This window comes from Lottia gigantea (assembly GCF_000327385.1).
Source record: "Lottia gigantea unplaced genomic scaffold LOTGIsca_21, whole genome shotgun sequence".
Taxonomy (NCBI): Eukaryota; Metazoa; Mollusca; class Gastropoda; family Lottiidae; genus Lottia; species Lottia gigantea.
In genome coordinates, this window is record NW_008708458.1 from 141,588 (window position 1) to 154,971 (window position 13,384).

Genomic DNA, 13,384 nt, shown 5'->3' on the forward strand with positions numbered 1-13,384 from the left:
AACAATTAGGAAGGGATCATTAAATATCTCATTAAACTTATAATGTAAATTATACAGAAATCAATTAATGTAATTATTCATAGCTATATAATTATTCCATTGAATTAAACACATGAACTATTTTACAGGATAAACATCTACACAATTCTAAATAAATTAGTGTATGAAAACATTGTACAGATATCTATTTTTTCATTGTTTTATGCTGAAAACAGAACACATTGAAAAAAATGAAATTCATCATCATAAAAATTATCTTAAAGGAAACTATTAATCAAAGGAGCGTATTTTTTTATTGGATTAGATACACTTGAGCCTGAAAAAATGAAAATTTTCATTAGCAATGCGTTTGGATCAAAATATAGAATGCATAATTCAAGTTCATTTATCAATACCATTACAGCAAAATTGATTTTGCAAGGTTTTTCAAGAATAACAGAAACCAAAGAAGTCAGAAGGAAAATCATTGATTTTGATTACCAATGATTTCAAATTTTAAAAATATGCCAAGGGAATGTTGCAGTCCAGTAATATTTTGTGGATAATTTCAATATTCAATGTAAATAAGCTATCTCTAATTACCTTAAGATCACATTTCCCTTTCCACAAACAATTCATTATAAAAGTTTGAATAATATGTGATAATTATCATGATTATGATCATGTTATATTGATATCTTATCATATACACAACTTACCTCACATTTAATATCTATTATCTTATTACGACTAGAAAATATCCGGTTATTCAACTTATTACCCAGAGATATCTCTTACTTTTATCATATATACCATATGATTTCACATGATCTCACTTAATGGACTAAACTTTGTTAATTATTTATTTCAGAGCATGAACTTTCCTTAATGTCACTAAAATTGTTGTATTTAATTAAGCACATTCTTTTTTTAAAAAATATCAATCAATATTGTTTTATTTCATTAAGCTGATAAAAAATTTGTTATTCAACTTACTATATAACACTGTTGTTTTCAAAATCTGGGCAAGTATCTCAAAATATTTATAGTAAAACTTGTAATAAAAATAGATTCAAAGATTGTTCAATCTTGCACAACAAGAGATTAAATTTCAAGGTTAATAAGACAGTAACACAAAAATAAGGGAATAAAGTAATGGGTTACAATAAAAAAAAAAACAACTTTGTAGTTCAGCCACATGAAGTATCAGTAGAAACATAGTCATTTTGGTCAATGGACATTTTGACCCATTACTATCAAGTTACTTATGTTCAAAGAGATAAATCAGCCCAAAAGGCCATGGTCTTTAACATATAATAAATGACTATGTTTTATATTTAATAGTCCTCAGTTTGTGTTCCAGTCTAGACTTTATTTCATGTTTATTGACCAGTTGATGCCTTTTCTCTCCTTAATTGTTGACAATTGATAAACAGATTTTCATTGGCAGCTTTTAAGTGACTAAAAGATTTAATACAGAAATGTTATTGTCAGTCGATACAAGTAAAAATTGAAGTTGAAATATTGTCTGCCTTAAGTCATCAACATGCAGCCGTTTTGAAAAGAAGAAGTGTATTATATAGTCTTTTTTTGTACAGTACAGGATTTATACCATGTATGGAATCCAGTTCATACAGATCACTTATATAGTCTATATATATTTTTCATCTACAATAAGATATGAACAAGGTGTTAATAGGCTAAAAAAAACATAAAGCTAATCCTTTAATCCAGTGTTGTGAGTATCAAGTGGGCATTAGTAGCTTAATTCATTCTGGAACAAAATCTAGGGCTGAAATGACTAATCCATGGGCAGAAATAACTATACAAGATCCAAAACAACTATTGGATTGTCCGACTCAGTCATGACTCCTAATACTTCTAACACCTACGCTCAAGCCAGTTTCCTCAGTCCCTTTAGAATTTAGGCAGAATCTCATTTAAACCTAAACCTTTACTTTAGGTTACAATTCACTTTGATTCCAACTTCCAACATGAGAATGGTGACCTTTAATAAGAACTTTTGTTTCATTTCCTCAATATTTCAGTACAAAAGATATGAATAGATTTAGAGAAAAACCCTTTAAGTGTTTAAGCCTATACAACAACTTACAAGCTGTTTCATATCATGTTTAGTTTATGACCGGAAAAGTGGCGAATAACATCTGTATTGTCAAATCACATTTGCTGTTATCGCAAAGAATTCAAAACAGTATAAAAGATTACCTGTCAGTTAACTGATTTGATGAATGGTGAAAGTTTTATTCTGGAAACATATTTTGTTGTTTATCTCGACCGCCATTTTGTAACATCACATGATGTAACAAATGAGTTCGATTTGTTGAACGTATTGAGTCTAGTACAGATGCCAGGTTCGACTCGTCCGCATTTGTAACGTCAGGTTCAACAATGCAAATTAGAATCTTGTTAGGCGTGGATGTCAGATAAGTTCAGTGACTGTATATGGTTCGGCCGACGTGTAACTCAGCGAATTGTAAATTTAGTTTACATGGTTCCTTTTAAGCCTATGGAAGATGCAGATCAGACATCATTTCTCTTCACAAATTTCTGAAGTACAAAGTATAGATTTCGATATATTCCTTTGTCATTTTTTAATATTTTACCACCGAGGTAATTTTGGCACAATCTCTTACAGCAATACACACTTGATATGATTGAACTACAAAAATATTTATCTTTCCAAATATACCTGGGTTTTGCAGATCCGAGATATCTAAATTGGTTTAATATCCTCGCACCTGCTGAGATGTGGAATGTCCCCATATTTAACAAGGCTTATTATTTCTGTCTCTACACCAGCGACATCTGTCCAAATAGCTACAACAAGCTGGAATAGATACAAATGTTTTGGTCTAACCTTGTCTATGCACCTAGACTTTTAAAACCTTTAAAACCAAAGAAATTTAAAACATCTCGGGCTAATCTTTGGCATAAGGCATCCAGGCCCGCAGCCCGACTTGATTGTTGGCAGGGGCAAGTAATGTATCCGGAGGGGCGCTGGTGTATGTTGTTTAGTTGCAATAATGGAATTGGTAGGTTGGAATTTTTTCAGAAGGGTTCGTGTGGGCAATGCGCCCCTGTAAGTACGGCCTGGGTATAACCAGTCAGACTTACAACAGAAACTCGGTTGCATAATGCTGGCCAAAAATAAACAATCATAATACACTTTTAATTTGAATAACATAAATGTAATATTTAACATTATCAAATACATTATTTTATCAACAATATAGATAATAAATAAATAGATAAGAAAACATCATATCACAGATAACATTTCAACGATATAAAAGTAGCACAATTTTGAAACTGAAACTGAAGTAAGATATACCAGAAAAACAAATCTAAAATGTAAAGAAGATAGCTGGTATGTAACAGGCATTCTTAAACGGATGTAGAATACACTTTGTATTATATATGCTTGATTAAAGGTTTGATTGGCTTTAGCATCCCAAACAAAGGTCTGACGAGAACATTTTGTTTTCCTTGTTGTCAGGGAAAATAGATCCATTTTTTCGGAGCTTCTCTGAACCCTTAAATAATTCCGAGATCATTAACATTTATCATCCTGTGGAGGAGTTGAGGTTAATTTATCTGGTGAAGTAAGATGAGCCCAACTAGCTCCAGTACTGATGGTAATACTCAGTGGAACTTTCAAACTGGCTATATCCTGACACAGTAATTCTTTATCCTCCATTGCTTGTTTAATGGTGTCTAAAAGGGTTAAAAAAAACTTATAAAAGATTCATAACATATAAAAATAGCCATTAGAGGCTAGGAAAAGCCAACAAGTTTCGGATTCAGCAAATACACACGATCCAATTCAACAGCATCTCTCTTTCGGCATCCAAGATAAACAAATTGTCACGTATGTAGCCACTGGCCAGCCTGAGCAATTAAAATTTAACAAAGGGAATTCTATAATTACCTTTGACTATAGAAATATCTTTTTCTGGAACTTCCCACACCAGTTCATCATGGATCTGAACTAACAGTCTGAAAAGTATATTTTGTAACTTTTCATCACTGGTTTCTACCTGTCAACAACTCGAGAAGCGCTCAAACTCATATCCTTAAGTTTCTTCCAGTATCTTAATCAAAGGTTATCAATTCATGACGGATAACAAAAATTCGAAATTAAAATAGCAAGATTTACCTGGTATTATATTGACGAAGTTTTGATTCAACTTGTACCATTGCTGCTTTACATAAATCGGCCGCTGATCCTGGAAAATTTAGAATAGTGGATATATATGGACAACTAATATATTCAGGGTCTTAAATTACGTAGAGACAGCTGCCTACTCCCAACATTTTCAGAATGCCAAGCATACCTTCTGATTGGTCAAAATAACGAATCATCATTCTGCGCCATTTAAAATAAAAAAAATCATTAGCAGGTCCCGAAAAAACACCTGTTCAATCCCATTAATGCACTAACAAGAAAGAATAAAACATTATTAAACCTAAATAACATTTTATTTTATGGATATACCTTGAACACGAAAGTTGACACATTGTCTCTCAGCTTGTGCTCTAAGAACTGGATTATAACTGTGTATATTGGGAACGTATCGTCTTCTACCAAATAGTGTTCTGGTAAATCCTGAAATTGATATTTTTAATCTCTATAATAAACCCTCTCTGATCGTGGAATTCAATGAACTCATAAGAGTCGATCAATTGGGGGTTGGAAGATTTAATGAAAAGAAGGGAGTTAAAACATAATCTTTTTAAGTCCGTTTTAATTTCTACAAACCAGTATTTGGACTTTCATCAGTCAAAACCAGAGGCTAAATAAGACTAAGCTTAATTCGAATTCTCTTTGTAGTTGCTGTGGAAACGTTTCTGTATGGAACGTAACGGTGAAATTTTGACTGCTCTAAGGTGGATGTGATATCTGTATCGAGCACATACAGGCTGAGACAGGCTTTCACGAATTCAAACTACAAAAATATTACTCACCATGTTTTTTACAGAATTGAATACAAGATTTCGTAAATCTGTTAACTGCAGGGAATTTTACTGAAAATAGAATTGTATCATCTCATCAATTTATGATTAAACATTCAGAGACTAACGATTCCGGTTCATAGAATAGACATAATATCGCCACCAGTCGCTCGCCAGTTCCTAAAGCTAAATATTTTGAAGAGCGCTATCCGAACGTTTACCGTGGTCCGTTTACATAATCTCATAAATCACATGAGACACACTCTATTAAAATAACTCTAACGATAGGTAAATAAAATTAAGATGTTATTGTCGTTAAGCCTTTAGAGTTGCAGTAATTACTAAAACCATTTTAATTCCATAAATCCATATTTTGGGATTTTAGGGAGTTCGGACAAATCGTTATCTCTGATTATGCTTATATACAGAAGGAATTTACAGTGTAACAAATTTAGAGAAAGACAACTTACTAAGGAAACTGTTCATTATACCCTTGGCGTTATCGGGTGATACCTTCAGATAATCAGCTAATCTGTCTTTACCTATAATGAAAAATGTTAACATGCTTCTATCTCCTTATATCATATCGTTATATATATCATTTTTATATCCTAAAAGTCGTAATTCTCAGCTTCAGGTGCCCAATCAGTCTTCCAACATGTCAAAATTAAGCTGAAATTGATACCCAAGGAATGTGTGCGTCACAATCTAATATGACAAACGTGTTTACCCTTATGAGCTCTCTTGATGTCACTTTGCGCTTATGCACCCCCTTTTAAGAGACTCCAGCAAGCTTATATTGTATCTTGGATGTATTTAAAATTGGTAACGTTACTAACCTACACCGTACATGACAGAATAAACTATTCTCTTGGTTTGTTCACGTTCTGTCTGGCTAATTCTATCATATGGTTTACACAACCTGTTTAGTTACAGTATGGAAAGGAATTAACAACCGGTACTCTTTTGTAAGTTTGAGTGCAGTGCAATATGAATTTTCTCCAAAGCTGAATCTGTAATCCGTACATGACATCATATAAGACCCATTCTACTGTTTTGGATCATAATTATCACATCATAGGTGTGTATTATGACAAAATTGATAAGGGAAGCTTAGAGTCCAGGGATCGTTTTTGTCCTAACCAGAATCAATTGTAGTCTTGACGATTTAAATGAGTTTTCAGATAGGAATTTTAGGTTGTGACATTGCGGTTAAGCAATGTTACGAAAGCATGGACGAGAGTTGAACCCACTAGGTCTATGCCAGTAAATAGAAAAATACTAATGTATATAAATGTAAAATGTATTTACCATTGTGAAGTAAGAGTTAGAAATATATCTTCCTTATTAGATGTATTAAATATCTCTAGTAGTTGTGGATCATTTGATAAATGTGCCAGTAACCGTAGCTCAATTTGCTGAAAATCTGAAGGTACATACATGTATCATAGAAAATTGGATAAAATTTCCGCCCTATAAAAATATTATGATTGTTGGATTTTTAACAAGGCGAATGAAAAAAAAGGTCTTGCAGCTGTCTGGATGATTATTATTCTAATTGTACCGGTAGTACATGGGTTTTTGAAGGAGAAGGACTCGTCCGTGGCGTTCCAATCAATTCGGACACCGATTTATCAACGGGGACTCAAAGGCCAATCTTTCCCTATGTAAAGCGAAAAAAAATTATAATACCCCGAAATGAATATGGGTCGCATTTCATCTATGTAATGGTAAGAATACGAATGTATCTCGAGATCATAACTAAGCTTACCAGCAGCTAGAAGAAGCCAACCGTCATGGCTTATAAATGGTTCTCTTGCATAAATATCAATCTTGGATTCATCTGTTTTTCCTGAAAACATAAAAAGATGGATAAAGTATATCTATAAAGTAACAGAACTCAACAAACTATCTCCCCTTGTGTTCATGTAATTACTTATAGAGAAAGGACCAAATCTGAGGTCCTAATGTCATCATCTGAATTTTGATTTCTTTGTAGCACTACCTTCGTTGTTCAGACGAAATCCGGGGTTTCATTTTCATGCATAAATCTCAAACCATAATGAATGGAATACTATTAAATCTTTAAACCTGTATAATCACAAGAAATATTGCCTATGTGTGCCCCAAACAAAGTAGCTGGTTCCATCCTAAGTTTCCCGCTCGCCGAGACAGTTTCGGCTGATAAAAGGACATGTATACCATACCTTCTATAAAATTATCCTGATAGTTAGTAATAGTGACACAAGTTTTGGGTATAGCCTGTATATTAGGATGATAGGATGATAAGCGTCCAGTAGCAGCTCCGATCTGATCCCAATATGTAGACAGATAACCCTTATCAATACACGATAACATCCCATCTACATACGTTGATTTTAACTTCTGTAACTGTAAAAGAAGATGAGTTTCTAACAGTTGTAGAGATTTATGGGATATAGTCGTCCATCTATTCGACTAAACCACCACTACCGAAGCATCCAATTGATCCTGATCTATCAACAAAAACCAAGACCAACAACTATCTTGTCTGCGATATCAGAAATGGAAAAAGATGTTGACTTGTCGCTTTATAACATAACTTCAGTTAATCATATAACTCTTTCAAGATAGAAAATCTACACAACTGAATATGAACGAACTGCTTTAAAATAGTACTTGATCGCAGTCTATGGTCCATACTCTTACCATTCCAGTAACAAGTTATTACAAATATCATGACATCTTATCTCATATAAATGTCTTGAAAATAACCCCAAATACGGAAAAGTGCAATATAACATCCACAATTACTGTACTGGGAACTCTGTGGAGAAATCTAAATGGAAATTTATAAATCTGTTACCTGTCTATACTCTAGAACAATATTTGGTAGAGGATGGTACGGTGTTAATTGTGATAACATACTCTCCGAGGTGGATTTCTGATGTGCTACACTAGTTTTAACTAATTTACTGTTGGCTGGTAACTTCTTGTCTAATTGGAGCTCTTCATATAATACCTGGCAATTATTTGGGAATGAAAATTATATTTTGAATACCATCAGAAAATGCAATGATTAATGATCATCCAAGCTTCGTTGTGTTAAATTTTAGTTGGGTTGTTCCCATAAAGTTATAATATATCAAATAGAGTTATAATACTGTGGTTGTCCCGCTCATGGGGGTGTCTACCAAGGGAAAAGGCGTTGACTTTCTATATAATTCCTTACGAGTAAAGGTATCATCTTTGACAGTTATCGGCAATCAATACCTAATCAACACACCTACCTGACGCAACTGTGGATGACTATTGATCAGAAAAGTATGACCAACTGATTTGAACGCTTCATTTTCCAATTTGGACAGCTTTTTCTACAAAGAGAATAAACTCATTAAGAATGCAGTGAAATAGGGTGGACAAATATCAAATTAATTTGAGTGCATCTAGTCTGGTGAGCTTGAATAAGTTCTTTTTTATTATTATTCCAATCGATCCAGCTGTAGAGTGTGTATGGATATTTGACAAAAGATCAAAGAGGTTTAGCCAAGGACAAGTTGGTAGAAAGGATTCCCGTGAACCTTAGTGAAAAAAAAGGTTACTTAATTTCTTTATTTTGTCATCTTATCCAAAATCTATTTTAAGCAAACGCGGGTTACCTTTAGAATGGACGAAAATTGGTTAACTTTCTCCATATGTATTTTGATTCTCGCCGTTTCCATACAGGCTAGTATAGGTATTAAAGCCGTTTCGACGAGGAATAATTTATAAATATTCTCTGATATCAGTTTTTCTCTTATTTTCTTCATTGCTGATATCATTTGTAGTAATGTGGCTTTAATAAACCAACTTGTTTCTTTATTACCAGTCTGTAAGGAAAATGGAATGGAGTTTTACGTCCTGTGGTACTGAGAATCATTCGTTTATGGTGTCAAATTACATATTATGCAATGCGAATGGTTCTGTTCAGTCTAAACGATTTGATCTCACTTCACTGACCCATCCTTTGCATAACGGCAGTTGGATTAACAGTAGCTCAACTACCATAGGGACTGGTTGAACCAATTTTACGCGTTTCCACCCTAACGGGGCACCAAACACAAGACAAAAATACAAAACTGAAAAAAAGTACCAAAATGTACAATTATAATGAAAATAAGAAACCAGTAATATAGAAAATAAGTGAAAATAAGGAATTAAATCTTTTCCAATCGTATTATGTTATTGGTGTCTTTTTAAAATTTATTTACAGAATCACATTTACCTGAGTACTGATAGGTTTGATTTTAATACAGTTAAACACATCTTGTAGAGTTTTAGGTGATTTATCAGCATCTAATAACCAGGTACCTAACAGTGGATCTTTCAACATCCAACATTCAGTTTCTTTAATAGAAATAATGTGGTATTCCCAATCTTTTCTTCACAAACTTTTAGACTTTGAAAACTATATACTTACTCTAAATAGTTTCTTTCTTACAAGTTTGGCTGAGTACTTCTCTCCACAAAAAGCGGAATATTCACACCGAGATATCATTGGTTTAAAATTTTACTATCCAATGAACTATTAGAATTTATTTACTGAGTTAAAATTTGAATCACACTGATTGGTGACGATTGGTCTAATCATGCGACACAATCTGAAACTATACGAACTGACAATGTTAAGTGCTAGATAACTCAAACCTTTTTTCTCGATATCTTTGAAGTCGAAAACCTCTATCAAAGCAACAACAATTTTCTGCGCATCAAAGGCAACTATTTCCTTTTCCTTTAGTAGGGTACTGAAGCAGTTTCTGAAAATTTTTTACATCAAAATGAAATTAAAGTCTTTACTAGTAGAAATTTCAGCTGTTTCTAAACTTTGAGCGGTACATAGTTACTTGCCTTACACTCGGCCAGAATACCTCAATTATAAAAATAGGAAATACTTACTTGAACCAATTAAGAAACTCGGCATCTTCTGTTAGAAAGGAGAATATTATTAACTGGTCTTTAAAATCCGGTGAAGCACATCCCTTGATTACAAGTGTAATTCCCTTTAACTGAAATTTATACACTAAATATCAATTAAACCGAAATTCAATTTAGGCTTACTGAATTTGTTATCTGTATCAAGGTGAGGTATGGTGTCTTGGGGGATTATCGATACAGTAAAAAGTCTAAATCGTAATACACGAAAGTAGATCGGACACGATTCAGAAACTATTTAACTTACTTTGTAATTTATTGTAAAGACATCCCCACAAGGCAGCCGAATCGGACCTAACCTATCCCCACCTTATAAATCGTGTTTCGATTGTCTTTTCGTAATTTGGCTCATTGTTTGTTTCAATTGCAGGATGTGGACAATATCAAGGAATAGAAAAAATGCTAGTTCATGTTATAAATAATATTACCCATTTATCAATCGTCTTGTTTGCAGACTTCAGCGACTTCTTCTGCAATAGAAATAAAGCAATACCATTAAATCAAAGCTTAAAGAATTCAGCGCGACCATGGTGTTAAAGCAAAAACTAGAAGATGATCAAGAGAATTCTGACTACAGAAAACTGTTCGCAAATATCCAAAAGACATTCTCGTGGTTTAGAAAGAAAAATGTTGCATAAATCTATTATCTGCAACGTCAAGGCGTCTACTGTAAATGATTTTGGCAAAGATCAGACAAGATCCATTCAGGTCAATTGTAATAATAGATTACTGATGTGCGTTTTTAATGCAAACGAAATCCGATGATGACAGTCTTATAATACCCAGGCCCCCCTAGAACTATATCTGCCTCCCCCACCCCTTACAAAATTCTCAATTTCTCATTCTCAATTTCTCAATTGAGACTGGAATCAGTCTCTATTAGCTATTACCCCTCTCAATGCAAATGCGGCCACCCCCATTCGGCTGGTTACGGGCCTGATATTACCACTCTCCTAGAAAACCTACTAACCTTAGTATTTTCGAGTTGTTGATGACCATTGGATAGTAAAGTTGTTCCATTATTATAGAGTAGAGTAACAGAAATATCATCTGAGTTCAATAAACACTTGTTCAGTTCTTCTCGTTCAGTAGATGGTAATTTATTGACGTCTACATATCTTGTATCGTATAGTATCTCTACAATCTCCGTCTTGTTTTCTGATGGGGTCTACGATATAAGGCAATCACCAACTGTAAGTTAACTGGAGAAAAGTAGTGGCGTTTCTAGGAGATATTAGCTGCAGGGGGGCGAGCAGGGGGCCACAACATTTTCCAGGGGACCACAGACTATGCTTTTACTTTGTAAATTGAAAAAATTGAAAGTGTGGGGTAGGCGGCGGGTGCAAAGCCAGACTAGCATCTTTTCTGGGGGCTATGGCTCCTCCGACCTTACTATCTTGTAAGACCTTGCGTAAGTAGAGCACAACTACTTCAAGAAACATATGGTGACGTATTGGAAAAGAAAATATGACACTTTTTCGAAACAATAAGCTTATAAACCCTACCTGTACATTTTGTTCCCGTTCATTCTTTTGACGTATTGATTTTCCAGATTCTTCATCCGATCTGCTCTGTTTGTTCTTTTTCTTTTGTTTGGATTCAGTTTCTGTCAGACGTCTCTTTTTTACCTTCTCGATTAATGTACATGTATTATTTGGTTCGTTTCGCGTATTTGCTTCTACAAGTGCCTCTTTCCTAAAAGACGATAATGTTGTTTTTTTAACTGAAAGCTGAGGAAAGTAGCTGCTTACCAAATAGATGATAGACTGTATATCTATACCATTTAAACTCCATACACAGATCTGCTGCACATGCCCATTCAGAAACCAGAAAAACAAATTGTTCCATGGAAACTTTTGCTCAAAAGGATCATTATTAGAATCTACACAAAAAATAAGCCTATTCAAACCTGATTTTCTGATGCTCAATCAGTTTCTTAGACAGTGAACAAGACAACGTTTTGGGCTTTGTAACTGCATCTGCTGTTTCCAGAGCCTGTTGCTCATTAGTACAATCCGGAATGGCGTTTTGTCTTCGTGGAATTGACTGTTCATAGGAATTTCCATCATGCATAATATGGCTGCATTTATAGAAAGGATTGAAAGCAAAGTTTGTCGTATCCTTTCTCGACTCGACTGGTGTAAGAGCAGTGTCTGGTGACACTTCACCATGGTGTACTGACAAAGTAAGAGGATTGCATTGGACTGGCTTCATGGATCTTCGATTGTGTGTCCTTGTCCTTTGGCGCACCTCGTCCATAATATTAGTAGATTCTCCCGATTTTAATTGCTTTTGTAATTCGGGTTCGTCGACGACAGGTTTTCTTCCAGCTTGGATGTCTTGATGAATGTAAGGAGGTGCTGGTGATGTTAGTGATCTGTCTGTACTGAACCACGAGTCTTGATAATTCACATCACTTGAGTGAAATATGGTTGCATCAACCATTTGATTGAAATTTTGGTCTTCAGAACGCCTTGTGGATAGATTTTGATTAACTTGATATTCGGAATCATTGTCTGATTTTTCCCAACAATTTTGAAAGATATCTATGTTTACTGGTGTTCCAATAGCAGTTGTGCCATTTTCTGAACTGTTTTCGTCATGTTTGCCTGTGAGCATGTCACCCAGAGGAAATGTATTAAAGCTACGAATTGGGTCTTCAAGATTAAGTTGCAGTGCACTGGGAGATTCAAATTGTGGTATTTCTGGGAACAATTCTTTATGAACTCTCGCTTGCTGTGGCCAAGTTGAACTTGTTGGTGTGGCGTTCAAATCGTGGCTTATCTCGTTAGCACAAAATTCTGTACCATTGGATGTTTGTTCTTGTGGGCCTGATTGTGCTTGGTCTTGAGTATAGAATCTTTCATATTCCAAGTTTGATTTTTCTTGATTTAACTTTCTTCTATAGTAAATATTGTGATCTATGTAGTGTTTGTAGTCCACATCTACATCATCTCGAGATAAATATTTACCTGGATGATTAAATCAAAAATTAATTAGCTGTAAGAACAAGCAGTAAACTACACAGGCCTAAGTTCATAATCCAAAAAGGGCAGTGGATGTGGGTGTATCAGATGGAGTATTAGAAAATATCCGACAACAGCTGGATAACATAGATATTGCTGTCCTTTGGAAAGATCGTAAAAAAACCATTGCTTACATTCATATAGGTATATTAAATAATCTTCTTCGAACTTCTCATATTCTATTTTGGCCTGGTAAATAGCATCTTGGTCGTATGGTGAAATATCATGTTGACCTCTTATACGTGGTGGAAATAAAGCTGGTCGCCATATCTTTTTCATTTCAGTTGAAGAATCTTTGGATGTGATTGTAGTAATGCGGATAGGGCTGTGTGAAAAAGTAACTGAAGGCATTGGTGGAAAGACATGGCTGATGTGTTTGATAAATTAGTTTACTCATCATCTGAACTTAATCTTATATTGCGGTCTATAGTAGGCTACGTTAGCCACATCTGGAC

The 13,384-nt window shown here is 34.3% G+C and overlaps 1 protein-coding gene across 1 annotated transcript; it reads right to left on the reverse strand.

Annotated features, from left to right (window-relative positions):
* Nucleotides 1-3,553: 3,553 nt before the first annotated feature.
* Nucleotides 3,554-13,208, reverse strand: LOTGIDRAFT_159543 (hypothetical protein; the record flags this gene model as incomplete). The annotated part of the gene is made up of 20 exons (XM_009054058.1): nucleotides 3,554-3,714; nucleotides 3,929-3,996; nucleotides 4,157-4,226; nucleotides 4,496-4,606; nucleotides 4,966-5,025; nucleotides 5,424-5,495; nucleotides 5,793-5,875; nucleotides 6,265-6,379; nucleotides 6,725-6,805; nucleotides 7,161-7,344; nucleotides 7,799-7,954; nucleotides 8,223-8,306; nucleotides 8,592-8,801; nucleotides 9,197-9,318; nucleotides 9,619-9,728; nucleotides 9,868-9,977; nucleotides 10,874-11,071; nucleotides 11,409-11,598; nucleotides 11,813-12,875; nucleotides 13,064-13,208. 20 exons carry the CDS (start codon nucleotides 13,206-13,208, stop codon nucleotides 3,554-3,556), a joined length of 3,393 nt encoding a protein of 1,130 aa, XP_009052306.1.
* Nucleotides 13,209-13,384: the final 176 nt, after the last annotated feature.